This window comes from Chiloscyllium plagiosum, unplaced genomic scaffold (genome assembly GCF_037043375.1).
Source record: "Chiloscyllium plagiosum isolate Xiang-an unplaced genomic scaffold, Cpla_swu_hap1 HiC_scaffold_26, whole genome shotgun sequence".
Taxonomy (NCBI): domain Eukaryota; kingdom Metazoa; phylum Chordata; class Chondrichthyes; order Orectolobiformes; family Hemiscylliidae; genus Chiloscyllium; species Chiloscyllium plagiosum.
The window spans coordinates 20146076-20164042 of record NW_028270164.1 but is presented as its reverse complement, the minus strand read 5'-3'; the positions used below and the strand labels follow the sequence as shown (position 1 = coordinate 20164042).

At 41.7% G+C, this 17967-nt stretch overlaps 1 protein-coding gene across 3 annotated transcripts in view; it reads right to left on the bottom strand.

The window, feature by feature from the left end:
* The window catches only part of LOC122563144 (TBC1 domain family member 30-like), an 82948-nt gene that overhangs the window by 17545 nt on the left and 47436 nt on the right, over positions 1-17967 (bottom strand). For all 3 annotated transcript variants that reach the window (XM_087973542.1, XM_087973544.1, XM_087973543.1), the window contains 3 exons: positions 15436-15604; positions 10320-10488; positions 232-328 (listed from right to left, as the gene is read on the bottom strand). In XM_087973542.1, coding sequence (XP_087829668.1) covers positions 232-328; positions 10320-10488; positions 15436-15604 — 435 coding nt within the window. The remainder of the gene's footprint in view (positions 1-231; positions 329-10319; positions 10489-15435; positions 15605-17967) is intronic.

Here is a 17967-nt window from a genome sequence, read left to right as displayed (position 1 = left end):
AAGCTCAGCTGGTCTGGCAGCATCTATGAACAGAAATCAGAATTAATGTTTTGGGTCCAGTGACCCTTTCTCAAACATGTATCAGTACCGAGGCCAGGCTGCAGTCTTTCTGAATGGTGCTGAGTATCACAAGCTGGCACTTAACTTGCAGAAGGGAATCATTAGATCAGATACCTTGGGATTAACACTTTTCACATCAAAGTAAATTACTCTTGGGTCTTACGCTCTTACCTGCATCAACTCACTGCAGTCCATCAAATTAGTCTCCATCATCTCCTGATTCAGCCATTTTGTAATCTCATCAGGGCTCTGACACTTCTTGATCCACCTGTAACAATCAACATGCTGTTAACAGAAACCAACTTATAATAACAAAAAGCAGCTATTCCAACTTCGTCGGCAAAGATAATATTGGGTTTAATTAACAAAGTCACCCCCTTCAAGTCACAGTGGGGTGAACCTAGAACACTGATAAATGAACCATCCATTCCTTTCAGGATTGAAAAGAAAGCATCAGAAAAGTTACAATACATGGAATATCTATTCACATGGTGCACTCATTAATTCATGCAGCATGACTAAAGTATAGGTGCCAAATTCAGAGTTCCTTTGTCGGTACAGTTCTGCCCACAGAAAGCCTCTTCAGGCCAAGACCACTTCTATCTGTTTACAGGCACTATGTCTTTAAAGTTCATTTGGTTGACTCAAAAGTAAATAATCATTGTTCTCATGGGCTTGCCCTTCTATATCAATGAATTGCTCCCGACTGGACCCTTGGTCAACATAGCAAAGCAGCTCCATACATCCTCTACGATGGATTCAGCTTTAGAAAGTCTTGCACGAGGTACAATTACTCTGAGTGCACCTTAAAGACAACCCACTGTGCACAAAATCTTCACAACTGCTTCCAATTGTAATATTCACAATGTGTACAGTCTGGTTACCGAAGGTAGCAGGGATAAGCACAGACTGCTCCCAGAAAGGCGTGGGTCCAGTTAAGTGCTTTTGAGGTCAAGTGTTTTCAATGTGGTGACCATTGGCATGGGAGCCTTCATGATCATTCACAGGGTCCCACCCCAAGTCCCAGAGTTTTCCAGGTGGTACCCCCACAGGGCAGAGGGCCCAGCAATGGCATGAAGTGGCCTCCCATCAGCTACTTAAATCACACTTTGGGCTTTGGACAGGAGTGTCATCCTCTACCTTCCCTATCAATGGCAGTGTGAAAACAAGAGGCAAGACACCACCAGTCCAGCCCATGCCTTCCCTTACCATTTTACAGTTCCCACCACCTCCCAGCCCCTCTCGAGAGGGCTGGTCAAATCCAGTTCAACATTACCAATCAAATGTGGAAAATGATTTCCTAGTATGCAATAGGTTTTGTTCAGGAGCTCACCATTCCATTCCATAAGTGCACTGCCAAAGGCAGGTGTCTGGCACCTCCAGTGCCAGTTTTGTTAATGGTGATTTGCATTAGCTTGCACTCGCAGGGGCAGAGGAGAAAGCAGATCCCAAGTCTACACCAGCCACAGGAAGAACTGAACCAATGCTGCTGGTGATATTCTAAATCATACGTTAACCACCAGAGCTAACCTGCTCCTGTATGGACTTCAGTAAGGTGTTCAACAAGGTTCCCCATGGGAGACTGGGTAGCAAGTTTAGATCTCACAGAATACAGGGAGAACTCGCCATTTGGATACAGAACTGGCTCAAAGGTAGAAGACAGAGGGTGGTGGTGGACAGTTGTTTTTCAGACTGGAGGCCTGTCACCAGTGGAGTGCCACAAGGATCAGTGCTGGGTCCATTACTTTTCATCATATAAATGATTTAAATGTGAGCATAAGAGATGTAGTTAGTAAGTTGCTGATGACACCAAAATTGGAGGTGTAGTGGACAGTGAAGAAGGTTACCTCAGATTACAACAGATGGGCCAATGGGCTGAGAAGTAGCAGATGGAATTTAATTTAGAAAAATATGAAGTGCTGCATTTTGGGAACGCAAATCTTAGCATGACTTATACATTTAATGGTAAGGTCCTAGGGAGTGTTGCTGAACAAAGAGACCTTGAAGTGCAGGTTCATAGCTCCTTGAAAGTGGAGTCGCAGGTAGATAGGATAGTGAAGAGGATGTTTGGTATGCTTTCCTTTATTGGTCAGAGTACTGAGTACAGGAGTTGGGAAGTCATGTTGCGGCTGTACAGGACATAGGTTAGGCCACTATTGGAATACTGCGTGCAGTTCTGGTCTCCTTCCTATCGGAAAGATGTTGTGAAACTTGAAAGGGTTCAGAAAAGATTTACAAGGATGTTGCCAGCGTTGGAGGATTTGAGCTATAGGGAGAGGCTGAACAGGCTGGAGCTGTTTTTCCTAGAGCGTCAGAGGCTGAGGGGTGACCTTATAGAGGTTTATAAAATCATGAAGGGCATGCATAGGATAAATAGACAAAGTCGTTTCCTTGGGGTGAGGGCGTCCCGAACTAGAGGGCATAGGTTTAGGGTGAGAGGAGAAAGATATAAAAAAGACCTAAGGGGCAACTTTTTCACACAGAGAGTGGTACAGGTTTGGAATGAGCTGCCAGAGGAAATGGTGGAGGCTGGTACAATTGCAACATTTAAAAGGCATTTGGATGGGTATATGAATAGGAAGGGTTTGGAGGGATATGGACCGTGTGCTTGGCAGATGGGACTAGATTAGGTTGGGATATCTGGTCTGCATGGTCGAGTTGGACTGAAGGGTCTGTTTCCATGCTGTACATCTCTATGACTCTACTGTATGGAATCATAGAGCATACCGAAACCAAAACAGACTCTTCGATCTAACTTCTCCATGCCGACCAGGTTTCCCAAACGAGTTCCATTTGTCTGCATTTGGCCCATATCCCTCTAAACAATTCCTATTCATGAACTTGTACAAATGTCTTCTAAATGTTGTAATTGTACCTGCATCTATCTTTCCTCTGGCAGTTCATTCCACATTCGAACCATCCTCTGTGTGAAAATGTTGCCCTCAATCTTTCTTCTCTCCAACCAACTCATTCTACCTCTGTTGAGTACTCAAGGACTTGATGGGCCAAACAGCCTGCTTCCACACTGTTGGGATTCTATGACTCTACAGAGCGAAATAGCTGAGGTGCCCATTTTAATTTATCTGAACCCAAATACGTGCAATAAATTCCACTGCAACAATCAAATTTCTTGTTTGCAAGGTATTTTTTGCTTTAATTACATATGGTAGACAATGATTTCCATCACTAATTAGATGCCCAGAAAATTAAGATAATTTGCCCAAGTGGTTAATTACAATTTTCCAGCATACAAAAATTGTTATGACACTGAAATCTACCAGTGTCAGTATAATTAGCTATTACCAGCTCAGAGAATTACCACAGAAGGCACTCATATATAATCTAATTGTGATTGGTATTGACTGACTCACATAATATGAACAAAATTTAGTGGCAGAAATGTACAAACTATGTACAAATTGAAAGGACTCTGTGTTTGGCATGACGACTTTTCTATTTAGACATGTACAATGATTTCAGAGATTATGTGGCTAATATCAGGTGATTAGGAAATATTCCTTTATGTCCCGATATTGTTACAATGAGAAAGTGGTGCACAGAAGTGGCCTGTAGAACTGTCTGCCAAGTTGTATCAATGTTTCATTTGGTGAACAGAGGATTGCAGAATGCTGCAGTAAAATGGGATCTGGGATCCTCATACATGAAGCACAATAGGTAAGCATGCAGTTCAGACAGTAATCAGGAAGGCAAATGAAATGTTTCTCTGTTGTGCAAAAGGGATGCAAGTGAGTGGAGGGATGTCTTGCTACAATTGTCTCCCTCTCAGTCTGTCACTCTGGGTCGTTGGTGACTCGCTTCCACTTGGGTTTGATGAGTTTGGAGATGTTTGTGATCCGCAGATTCTGCCACGTGCAGGGGCAAGTGGAGCTTGAAGGGTCAGAAAGACAAACTGTTTGTGTCCAATGCTTCAAAGCCACTTCTGCACGGCCCCAACGAGATCATCTGATGTTTCCGGTGCCTTCCTGAAATAAGCTCAATGACAGGTCTGGGTCGCCCGAGACTCAGAGGCGATGTCTGATCTCTGGGCAACCTTAAGTGCTTCCTGCTGGGTGTCTCCTGTCACAACCAAGCTCATAATACAGCAAGAGCATCAAGAGTTTGACATGAGACTTACGAACAATATGTCTCACCCAAAATCATTGCCTCAATACGAGGAAAGTTGTCTAGGGACAGGATATTGTTGTTGGACAGCCTTTCTTTCCACAGTTTCTGCGAGTGGTACTTCTCCAGTTCTTCGATGTGCCTGCTGGACGTTGTTCAAGCTTCTGAAATAGATCACTGCTTTCAGGAATTCCATCTCGAATTTGAGATCCAGGTCCTCTTTTCCTCAGTTGGCTGAACCCTGAGCTGGCACACTGGAGGTGATGACAAATTTCACCATCTGTACCTGCTTGGAAGCCTCTATACCTAAGAAAAATGGCTTATATTTTCCAGGATCTCACCACCAACCTTAGTATGACTGTAGAGGACTTAGGTGAGCTGCACCTAGAAGATTACATCCTATTGTGGTCTCCTTACTTGCACTGGGAGAAGGTCACTATGCTGATTCCTAAGATGAAGTAATTGATTTATGAGAAAGATCAAGCAGCTTGAGCCTATGACCATTGCAGTTTGTCCAAATAAAAGGTGATTTAATTGAAGCATAAAAGATTCTGAAGGTGTTTGTCAGGATATTGGTGAGGGGATGCTTTCCCTCTCAAGGGAACCAAGTTTCCAGTTCAACGGGCACAGTTTTGAGATAAAACATCTCCAACTTAAAAAAAAAGATGAGAAGGAATTTCTTCTCTCAGAACATCATAACATTTTGAAACCTCTGCCCGAGATAGCGAATGGCCTAAGTCATTGAATGTCCGGAAGGCTGAGTTGGACAAGTTTTTGATCCACAAGGGAGCTGAAAGAAACATTCTTTCTAAGCTGTACGACTGATCCAAGGTTCACACATGTCAATCAGTGTGCAAACACAGCTGACTTCCAGCTTTGAAAAGCGCTGCCACACACATAGACCTTGAAGGAAATTAGAAAAGTTAGAGGTTGAGGGTTATGGAAGAGACAAAAAAACCTGCAGATGTTGGAATTCAAATTAGACGGCACAGTGGCTCGGTGGTTAGCACTGCTACCTCACAGAGCCAGGGATCCGGGTTCAATTCCCACCTCAGGCAACTGTCTGTGTGGAGTTTGCACATTCTCCCGGTGTCTGCGTGAGTTTCCTCTGGTTTCCTCCCACAGTCCAAAGATGTGCAGGTCAGGTGAATCGGCCGTGCTAAATTGCCCATAGTGCAAGGTACATTAGTCAGGGGTAAATGTAGGGGAATGGGTCTGGGTGGGTTGCTCTTCGGAGGGTCGGTGTGGACTCATTTGGCTGAAGGGCCCATTTCCACACTGTAGGGAATCTAATCTAATCACAGGCAGAAGGCTGGAAGAACACAGCAAGCAAGATAGCATCAGGAGATGGAGAAGCCGACGTTTCGGTTCCGGAAGGCAGACAGGAAAACTGAGTTGAGGCCACAATGAGATCAGTCACAATTTTATTCAATAGCAGAGCATGCTCAAAGGGCCAAAGGGCGTACTCCTGTTTCTAGTTAATGTTCCTTACCCAACAGAGGTGACATTTAGGTAAACATTATTGGTTGCCTATAATTAAGGAAGTAAGAGTTTATGAAAGAAGGCTTTGGAAAACTCTGAATCCACCTTAAGAAGATCATATGCAAACGCATGTGTGTTTGATTTTGAATCTATCGGTATCAAGGAAAACATTTCAATCAGTAAGAATAAGAAAATATATTCTGTAATCTTCTTCCCACTGCAATCCTCTGAATACCGAGTATTAAAAAATACAAGGTATTTCATAACTATCAGTATCATATTAAGATAGCAATTTAATATTTAATGTTATCAAATCCCATGATGCTATGGAGATTGAAAAATAAATTAATGTTAAATCATCCTGCACAGAGTCTAAAAAATATGATACAGTGAAGTTAATCAAGTTATTGGAGATGACAGGCCAATAAGATTAGATTAGTTAAAGAAGTAATTCTTGTCTTGTCAAGTATTTGATGTAAGACAATGGGAGTGAATCCCTATCAGTTCTACAGGTTACCATGGTGACATTTACCAAAGCACAGCAGAAAAATCAACTTGCCCAGGATTTCTGTGGCTCTCCTATTAAATTTATAATGGTGCGTGGGATATTTCCCTTCTGGAAAATGACCATTCATTGTAAGGCTGATTTTGGACTGAATTTTCCCACCAGATTGGAGAAGGACTGAGAATTGCAAAGGCTGACTAGGTGGTGTGGGAAGGTAAGAGGAGGAGAGTCCACGGCACATCGGCAGCTGTGGGAGTATTGACAGTGGGCAGCCAATTGAACCACCTATTCCAGTGGGCACCAGGAGGGGTCCTCAAGCAGCAATGATCACTGTTGCCCCCAAAGCACTGCCATCAAAAACACCCATCCCTACTTTAAACACCATGGTCTGGGGCTTGTCATTGAGACACCCTCTCTCAGGAGCTGCAGCTTCAGCACTGACCACCCTTAGCACTAGCAATGCAAAGACTCCTTGTGCTGCCCTCTGTCTGCGGTCTCGGTCTCCATCTGGGAGTTTTGCAAGTGGCCTGTTTATTGGCTACGCTGGCAATGTGTTGCCCAGGGTCCTACTGCCTCCAAAAGAATATAGAATCTCTACAGTGTGGAAGCAGGCCATTCGGCCCATCAAGCCTGCACGGACTCTCTAAACAGCATCCCACTCAGACCCAGCGCCAACACCCCCTACCTAAAACCCCACATTTACATGGATAATCCACCTAACCTGCACATTCCTTGGACACTATGGAGAAATTTAGCATGGTCAATTCACCTAACCTGCGCATCTATGGATTGTGGGAGGAAACCGGAGCATCTGGCAGAAACCCACACAAACACGGGAGAATGTGCAAACTCCCCACAGTCCCAAGACTGAAATTGAACCTGGGGCTGTTGGTGCTGTGAGGCAGGAGTGCTAACCGCTATACCACTGTGACACCATCAAAGTGGGTAAGCTCTTGCTTTCGCCCCTAGTTGAGACATAGGCCTCCCCCGACAAATGATTCAGCCCACCATTTTTTTTTCTGGGCTTTGTAACCTGAGGCAGCCTTAGGTTTTTGGGTTACCTAGCAACCCTAACCAGAGTATCTTGGACTTGCACTCTGAAATTTCTAATGAATGTTCCAAACATTTCCATTTCCATGTACTCTTAACAACAATGTTAGTTCCCTTCTTCAGATATTCCTACAAAGCACTGCACAATACGAGAAGGTGAAGAATTTATGATATACAGAAACTGCCTCTCAATTAGGGTTCTTAAAATAGAATTCCTATTATTCACCATATAAAGTATACCCCAACAGACACTTTCCACTGATTTCTGGTTGAGTCGCTAGATTTTGCACTTCAAGACAGTTGAAGTAATCAGGCAAGGACAGCTTTACCACTCTGCAGCTCCTTTCTCTAAGGGCAGTGGTGACTGAAAAGGCAGCAAACCAAGTCATGCTGACAGAAAGAGCAAGGAGGCTGAAAAAGGAAGAAATAGTTATAATATGGGTAGATAAAATATTCAGTTTCATAGAATTATACAGGGGTATCCAGCATAGAAGCAGGCTGTTCAGCCCAACTAATCTGTGCTGTATTTATGTTACTCTCATGTCTTCTTCAACCTTTCCACACTTGACTCCATCATTGTAATCCTTGATTCTCTTCTCCTACATGTGCTTATATACCATATATACTAGAGTAATAATCAAATCTTTTTGGCTACTTTTTAAGGTTAAGGTTATGAAGTCAATTATTACATGGATACTACTATTGAGGGGCTGAAATTCAAACCATATCATTAGCTGAAGCCCAACTCCGATCTCTAAATGAATAAAGAACAAAAACACAACGAATTATGGTAATTCTGAAAACCTGGAGTGGAACGCGACAACCAGCACACTGACTCATAAATGTTGATCTGTTATCTGTGAAGAACTAGGGTCGTATTTACACGAGATATATGGAAAATCCCAGATTTTTTGGCCAAATATAGGGGTCAACTTCTACATGAGATCGGCTATTACTCGAGTATATACGGTATTTTCCTCTTAAATGCATCCACGTTCTTCACGCTGCTCTACAGTCTCACCACTTTTTGTACAAAGATGTTTCTACTGAATTTGCTATTGAATTCTTAGGTGATTTTCTTATAATGATGGTCTCTAGTTATGTTATTCCACAGACCAGAAACACCTTCTCTGTATCCAGTCTCAGAACATTTTGTAATTTTGAAAACATGAACTTCAGTTAAGCCTTTGACAAGGTCCCTCATGGCAGACTGGAACCAAAGGTGAAGTCACATGGTATCAGGGGTGAGCTGGCAAGATGGATACAGAACTGGCTTAGTCATGGGAGACAGAGTGCAGCTGTGGAAGGATGCTTTTTGGAATGAAGGGTTGAGTGTAGTGGTGTTGCACAGGGATCAGTGCTGGGACCTCTGCTGGTCTACATAATAGATTTGAAAGAAAATGTAGCCTGTCTAATTAGTAAGTGTACGGAAGATACAAAGATTTGTGGAGCTGCAGATCGTGAGGAGAATTGTCAGAGGACATAGCAGGATATAGATCAGCTGGAGGCATGGCCAAAGAAATGGCAGGTGGGGTTTAATCCAGATAAATGTGAGGTGATGCATTTTGCAAGGTCAAGTACAGGTGGACATTTATTTAGTGAATGGCAGAATCCTTAGGATTCTGGAGTAGAGTGGTGCTGGAAAAGCACAGTTCAGGCTGCATCCGAGGAGCAGCAAAAGCCCTTCATCAGGAATATAGGCCCTTAGGAGTATTGACGTGCAGAGGAATCTGGGTGAGCAGGTCAACAGGTCACTGAAAGTCACAACGCAGGTAGATAAGTTAGTAAAAAAGGTCTGTGGCAGACGTGTTATGCTGCAGCTTTATAGAGCCTTAGTTAGACCACACTTGGAATATTGCATATAGTTCTGGTCACCACACTACCAGAAGGATGTGGAGGGCACAGAAAAGGTTTACCAGGATGTTGCCTAGTATGGGGGATTTTAGCCATGAAGAAAGTTTGGATAGATTGCATTTGTTTTCACTGGAACGCAGGAAGTTGAGGGGTGACCTGATAGGAGTTTATAAGATTGTGAATGGCATTTTCTTTTTAATGGAATCCCTACAGTGTGGAAACAGGCTATTTGGCCCAACAAATCCACACCGACCCACTGAAGAGTAACTCATCCAGACCCATTCCTCTACCCTATTACTCTACATTTACTCCTGACTAATGCACCTAACCTAACCCTGAACACTATGGGCAACTTAGCATGCCCAATTCACCTAACCTGCACATCTTGACATGGATGGAGTGGAAAGTATGAGGCTTTTTCCCAGGATGGAGGGGTCAATTACTAAAGGGCACAGGTTCAAGATGCAGGGGAAGAAGTTTAAAAGAGATATGTGAGGCAGGTTTTTTTACACAAAGAGTGATAAGTGCCTGGAACGTGCTACCAGAGGAGGTGGTAGAAGCAGCCACAATAGCAGCATTCAGGAAGCACCTGGACAAATCCATGAATAGAAAGGAAATAAAGGGATGCGGATCCTGTAAGTGAGGACAGTTTTAATATGGAAGTGGAAAATATATTGGTGCAGGCTTGAAGGGCTGAAGGGCCTGTTCCTGTGCTGTATTGTCCTAGGATTATTTGTTAGGTCACCTCTCAACCTTCATTTTCAAAACAGCAGATTTAGCCTGTCAAATGGTCACTGATATGTGTACCCATAGATTTCTAGTAGCATTCATGCAAATCTTCTCAGCTCTCCCTTCAGTGACTCTGTATGCTTTTCATGATGACCACAACTGCACACAGCACTCTAAACAGCATTCTAACTTATCAGAACTGCACACAAGCAGAAAGAGAGCACTGCAGATGCTGGAGAGTCAGAGTGGAAAAGTGTGGTGCTGGAAAAGCACAGCAGGTCAGGCAGCATCGCAGGAGCAGGAGAGTCAACATTTTGGGCATAATGCCCAAAACATCGACTCTCCTGCTCTCCGGATGCTGCCTGATCTGCTGCGCTTTTCCAGTGCCACGCATTTTAGCTAGAACTGCACAGAGTACTCTAAGTGCAGTTTATTTTGTCCTAACAGTTTCCTCTCAATTTTTCAGCTTGCTCCAGTTTAGGAATTTATGGAAAAGCAAACAATGCCAGTTACTCACTCTCCAAGTTGAGTCCATAACGCTAGAGCCACTCGAAATAGCACCTCTGACCCTTCAAACAAGATGGCATCCCAAACCCGGAGGATGGTGTCTTTTTGAAGACAGGAAGTGAAGAGAGTCAGAAACCACTGCATGGTGATGACACTGGTAAGCGGTAGCATGCATCTCCCTGTTAGGAAACAACATTAATGATATGAAATGGATTTTCCAGCAAAGTTACAATTCTTCAAACAGTGACAGCATGAAGTTGAGCGATTATGTTCATTATCATCATGTTTCCTCCACTAAAGCAAAATAGTGTGAATACTGGAACACTTAAATAAAAACAGAGGGTACTGGAGAAACTCAGCAAGTCAGGCAGCATCTATGGAGCAAGGTTCAGAATTCACATTCCAAGTCCAATATGACTCTTCTTTGGAACTCAGTTTATATTTTATGGCAACTTTCTCCAACTTCAGAAACATCAAAACTGACCACCTTACAGCAAATCTCAATCCCAAAATCCACCCCAGTATGTTAGTCTGCACGTATGTTAGTCTGCCCTTATCTGATGTTTCACTGCTGATGAATTTTGAGCAGATTTGTAGCTCAGGTTGAGGTTCTGGATGTAGGTTTGTTCATTGAGGTGCAAGATTCCTTTTCAGACATTTCATCACCATAGTAGGTAACATCATCAGTGAGCCTCCGGATGAAGCATTGGTGGTATGGCCCACTTTCTATTTACGTGTTTAGGTTTCCTTGGGCTGGTGATGGCATTTCCTGTGGTGACATCACTTCCTGTAGTGATGTCATTTCCTGTTCTTTTTCTCCAGGGGTGGTAAATGGGATCCAAGTGTGTTTTTGATAAGAGTTCTGGTTCGAGGAATCCTAGGCCAAGCCAAACAGAGACACGCATGTGAATTCCTGGAAACATAGCATTCCAGCCGGAACTCTATCAACAAACACATTGACTTGGATCCCAGTTACCACCGCCTGAGAAAAAGAACAGGTAATGACATCACCACCGGAAATGATGTCAACACAGGAAATGACATCACCAGCCCAAAAAACCCTAAACACAAATAGAAAGCAGACCATGCCACCAGTGCATCATCTGGAAGCTGACTGATGCTGTTACTTAGTATGGTGACAAAACATCTGAAAAAGAACCTACCAGCTCAGCGAGCAAACCTAAATCCATGATTCACTGCATTAAATAAATAATGCAAGTCTAAGTCCTTCCTAACCATTGTTGCAAAAAAGGATTTGTGAATGCAAAAATTAGGTTTAAGATTCTCACCACACAAAGCCTTTGGGTAATGCAAACTCATTCCTTATACTCCCTTTTCTCTCAAAGTAGCAATGTAAACTGGTTTGAGACCAGACATGCCTGGAATCCCATCCATACACATTCCCAGCTGAGAAGGATCAGATGGAGTAAGGAAATTAAGTTACAGGGAAAATTAATGGGGAGACCCCACTTGGAATTCTGTGAGCAGATGTGGGCACCACACCTTAGGAAGGATATATTGGCCTTGGAGGGATTACAACCTTGGTTTACAAGACAGATACCTATATTTCAGGGATTTAGTTATGAGGAGAAATTATACAAATTAGATTTTCTCTAGACTTTAGAAGGTTAAGGGGTGATCTAATCAAAGTCTTCAAAATATTAATAGGAACATACAGGGCAGATAACGATAAACTATTTCCATTAGTTAGGGATTCTAGAATGGAAATAGTTTATTCTAGAATGTGTAGCAGACAAATTAGGGCTAGACCATTCAGGAGAATGTTAGGTAGCACTTCTACACACAAAGGGTGGTGGAGGTTTGGAGCTCCCTCCCAAATAGCAATGGGTGTGGATCAGTTGCTACTTTTAATTCTGAGATAGATGATTTTTTGTTAAGGAGAGGTATTGAAGGATATGGTCCAAAAACAGATCAGTCATGATATCATTGAATGGCAGCACAGGCATGAGGAGCTGAATGGCCTATTCCTGTTCCTATGTTCCCAGAAAAAATACTGTACTTCTAATTTCTGAAATAATTTTGACAAGTAGAAAATGTGTCAGTTTTGAAAGGAAACAACTGTATTTTTAGAGAATTTTTCATGACCAGCAGACATTCCAAAGTGCTTAACAGCCAATGGTGTGTTTGTGAAGTGTAGTCACTGTTGTAATGCAGCATTTAAATAGCATATTAAACAGGCTCACTAATTCTGCTTACAGATTTAACAATTAGTAAATCCGTGCTAGTTAAGTTATAACACCAACTTAATTAAAGTAAAAATTGCCTTTTTTTAGCTGTTAACAGTTTGTTTCTCTAAGTGTCATAGACACTTTTGGTGAAGTTATTAGATGTGTTGGTTTATATGGTGGTCTATATGGCAATACTATATCACAATGGAAAAACAGCAGCTCCACGTTTGCACCCTCAGTCACTTTATGTGTCTTAGTGTCTAGCAAAATAACTGTATTGGTACAGTCCTGAACCAAGGCTTGTCAAAAAATAGAAAGCAAATCAATTCTTATCTTTCAATAACTTCTGGAAATCTCGCCAATGTAGTGTCACTGCACAGCAATAAACAAACCACTAGACCTCAGCCAGCTGGCATCTTGCCATAGTGAATCCAAGCACAATTGAAACCTGGTAAACACGCAGCTCATTAGCCAAGAAATATTCTGCTTAAATCTGGAATTCTATAAATTGCAGATAAAACAGCAAATCTCTGAAAAGCAGCTCATGCAATCAATCATTCAGTGACAGCCTGTTAGGAACCATGCTGTCACAGGGACACAGAACAGGTTCTAAATATTTATACACAGGAAGGGAAGGGAAAATCCCTCAGATGGCTAAACAGCTGGAAGTCAACTACAAAAACTGCACTAATGAAAACCCAGGACAAGCAGGAGGAACATAATGTGGAGACGGAAATTTAAGGAAAAAGAAATAATTAAATTCCTTGTTGCAAGAAGCTGCTATGTCAGGAAGAGTCATCACTTTCAAAAACTGAAGGTTTTAGAATACAATACTCAGCAGAACTGATGGCATGCGAATTATCATGTTCAGAAAAAAAAGTGTTGGTGGGTCTGAATGTGTATTGTCTAAATGTTTGAAATATTGCACTATGTGGGTCAAGATTTGGGATTAGGGCTCTTCATTGTAAGGGTTATCGAGTATAAAGCTAAGAAGGTGAGACCAACACGTACAGCTTTGATCTCATTAATTAGTGACAGATATATTTGCATTGGAAGCAGTTCAGAAAACTTTCAGTGGGGTTGATTTTTGTGGAAAAAAAAGGTTTGTATAATGAGGACAGGTCTGTAGATTGGAGCTATATCTATTGGCGTTTAGAAGAACTGATTGATACTGATGAGATTTTGAGGTGACTTGATAGGGTAGATGTTGAGAGGATGTTTCCCTTAAAACTAGCAAAATACAGCTAAAGAGAACAGTTACAAACTGAAGGTGTCTTGTCTTTAAGTTAGAAACAAGAAGGAATTTCTTGTCTTGGAGAGCTGTTAATTTTTGGAATTCCATAATTCAGAAAGCATTGGAAGCTGGGTCATTAAATATATTCAACACAGAGTTAGTCACGTTTGTGATTTACAAGATAATCCAGGGTCGGGGGGGTGGGATTTGGAGTTAAGAGCACAATCCAGCAAATGCTTTGTTCCAATCCCTTCACAAGTTTTCCATCTCCTTGCTGAAAAGTGCTGACTCAAGTTGAGCTCACTATCATTGGGTCCAAATAGATATTCTTCATGTGTAAGTCTGCAGGGAGTTTGGGTAAAACATTTGATTGTTGAGGGTATAATATGGATACTAAACCTCATCTTCATCCAATATTGTCTCCAGTTAATTTCACAGTATAATTGAGATAGCAAACTGGATTGAGATCTATTGGTGTGCAGAAACTTGTGGAATCCACCACTTGCAGCCATGAGATTAAGAGGTTGGGGACTTCTCCTGTTGGCTTCTGAATTCCATTGTTAGGTTCCTGCATCGTTTGAGGAATTGGTTACTCTTTATGGGTTTCTCTTCTGCAGCCAAATAATAACCAGAGGGAGCGCTCACTTCCAATAATGGACAGTACATGGGTTCTCAAAACTGAAGCAACAATCAGACACCTTTCACTTTAAAATAAAGCAGCACCAGAGGGCAACCAAGAGAGAATACTTCAAGATGTAGGCCCTCTTTCACAAATTGTTTAAAATTGAATATAGAAAAATGGCCAGGTCAAGCTGTCAAGAGGTTGGTACAGAAATGGATCTCGTTGGCAGGCAGATTCAGCCTCTAAACCTTCTTGGAGTGCTCTTCAGTCTCTCCGCCAGAGACCATCTCCTTCATTGGCCTTATTATGCTCTTGCCGAGTTGGATTGGCTATACTCCACATCATATCCATCCTGCCTTTGCAGAAGTGGTCTCAGAACAGAATGGAGCAAGGCATCACTGCTGCCCTCTCACCAAAAACACACAGATGCACATTTATAGATGCACACACACGCAGATGCACAATTACAGATGCACAATTATAGATGCACATACATGCACATGCACACACGCAGATTCACACACACAGATACACAAAGATTCACACACATATATACATAAATGCACATACAGATACACACGTGCACAAACATGCATGCACACCGACATACACACATACACGTGTAGATACACACATGCTAACACACACATTCACAGACAAACACAAAGATACATATACCTACACAGACACATGTTCACACACAGGCACTTACGTAGATACACACAGATATATATACACACACACCACACACGTACACTCAAACATGTGCATGAGCATATATATATAATATACATGCTCACACATACATTTACATGCATACAAAAATGCATGCACACACACACAGATGCACACACATGCACATCACAGGTACATAGACACACCACACATGCACACACATACACAGCAAAGCTGATGCTAATACAGAAAGGTTAAGTTGAAAATCTTGCACTATAATCATACTTTAATGTTTGCCAAATGAAACAGTTTGTTAAACTGGCAATACTTTATGAAAGCATCCAATGAATTGTTCTGATAATGCCTATCATACATAACCAATACTGTATTATATCTGGGAACCTACCATCATTGGGTTTTTTGGCTGCTGTGCAAAGACGGTCCAGATGTTGTGAAAGTTCAGGGAGTTTAATTCTTAACAGATCATGGAAGACTGCAACATCAACGGTCAAAGCACTGAGATTGCTGGCAAAATAATTGTCTGGAAGAACTCTGTCAAGTAGATAGACCAGGACCTTGGAGGGAAATGAAAAACAAAGAGCATATGACTAGAGTTAATGCCAAAACTGAAATCTCTCGCACACAGTGTGTGGGTACACTACAGAATTTGCATATTCGTGTGTGTATCTGTCTGTGTTGACAACATTCACTTTTTCACTCTCCAATTAGAGAATCAAACACACATGAAAACTGGAAATCTATTCAGTCAACAATGAAAAACCTGTAAGTTAATTACATCATTATAACACTTTACTCAAATGCAAGCACCAGTGTGTATGAGCAGTCCATGTCTCTGCACTGGAAGAGCTGATTTTTACTGGAGTACAATTCGACATTATTTGGCCACATTCCAGTACTTTACCCAAGTGGCCATTTCTCATTGTGTGGGCCTCAGCAATGTGTGTCTCTCAGCTAATTCAACTATGGACAGCTTCACAGCTGAGACCTCTTCAAATCTCAAAGCCATGCACATTCCAGAAAGATTCACTGGACAATGGGTAGAAATGGGAACTTTATCTGATATTCAGGGAGAATTTCTAACTTTGGACTATAATCTATATTCCCTTTCCCTAGTCTCACAGCTCTTTTCTCCTGTGCCCCGATATCACAGGTATCACCCCCAGTCACACACGTAGAACAGAGCCACAATAATTGTATTGAATTGAAATGTAACTCAGAATGCGTTTGATAAACTCTTTGCATTGGATGCCAAAGGCAATGAATTTGATGCATTTTTAGAAATTTTGATTGCACTTAATTTAATCCTTGTAGAATCAATGCCTTCAGTAACATGTGTCATACTGATACAATTTAAGTTACCAGTGTTCCATTTATTTTCCCATTTCAAAATGGCCACAAGCTAAACCAACTCTGGTGATTTGCATTGTACATTCTGGAATTTAACTTCACCTCAATTTATGGAAGGATTTCTCAAGGCTTTAAAGATCAACTTATACACAATATTGGTCTTGGTAGTTAAAAAAATCACACAACACCAGGATATAGTCCAACTGGTTTATTTGGAAGCACTAGCTTTTGGCTAATGGAGTGGGTACAGATTCACTAGAAAGATTAAATGATTCTAACGGATGAAGCAAGTATCCCTTTTGTATGAAAGACTGAGGTGCTGAAGATAACTAAAGGGTTTATCATTGCAGAGAAAGAAAAACTATTTTCTCTGATGGGAAACCCAGAACAAGGAGAAATAATGATAAAATTTCAGTGATGCTGTTAAGGGGAGATATCAGGAGACATTTCTTCACCCACAAATGGTAACAATTTGTCCTTTCCAAAATGTTAAGACTAGGTCAACTAAAATCAAGATATGAGGTAAGTTTATTTTGGTTTCCACTACAAAGGCAGGGAGATGGAATTAAGATTGAGATCAAACACAATCTAATTGAACAGCAGAACAGACACAAGGGACTGAATGGTGTAATCCTAGTCCAATGTTTTGTGCTAGTCATCACTCCAGATTTTCATTTCTGTTGAAGAAAATGGAAATATAAATTGAGTCGATCTGATAGTTTATACTTTTTATAAAAATATCCTGTCATCCAGACAAACTGGATCCAAATTAACTGTGTGGTTGAAGGTTGTTTTTGTGACTGGAAGCCTGTGTTCAGTGGCATACTGCAGGGCTCAGTGCTGGGTCTCTTGCTATTTGTAATGCAAGTTACTGATTTGCATACTGATTTATCAGTAAGTTTGCAGATGACACTAAAATTTGTGGCATGGTAAATAGTGAAGAGGAAAACTTTAGACTTCAGGAAGATATGGCAGGCTAGTCAGATGGACAGGGCAATGACAGATGGAGTTCAATCCTGAAAAGTGTGCAGTGATGGATTTTGAGAGGCCTACCAAGCTAAGGGAGTACATGATAAATGGCATGATCCTAGATAATACTGAGAATCAGTGGGACCTTAGCGTGCATTTACACAGATTCTTGAAGGCAACAGGACAAATGGATTGCATGGTTAAGAAGTCTTAAGGGATACTTACCTTTATTAGTAGAGGACATTGGTTAGGCCTCGACTGGAGTACTGTGTGCAGTTCTGGTCAATACACTATAGGAAGGAAGTCATTGCTCTAGTGTGGGCAGAGAGGAGGTTCACCAGGATGTTGCCGAGGCTGGAGTGATTCAGCTTTGAAAAGACACTACATTGACTAGGATTGCAGAGAAGGCTGAAGGGGATCCTGACTGATGTCTACAAACTTATGAATGGCATTGATAGGGTTGACTGGAAAAAGTTTTTCCTCTTTAGTAAAGGGCTCATTTACTAGGAGCTGAGATTTAACGTAGAGGGCAGGTGGTTTAGAAGGAATTTAAGAGGAAATATTTCACCAAAATGTGATGGATATCTGGAACTTGCAAACC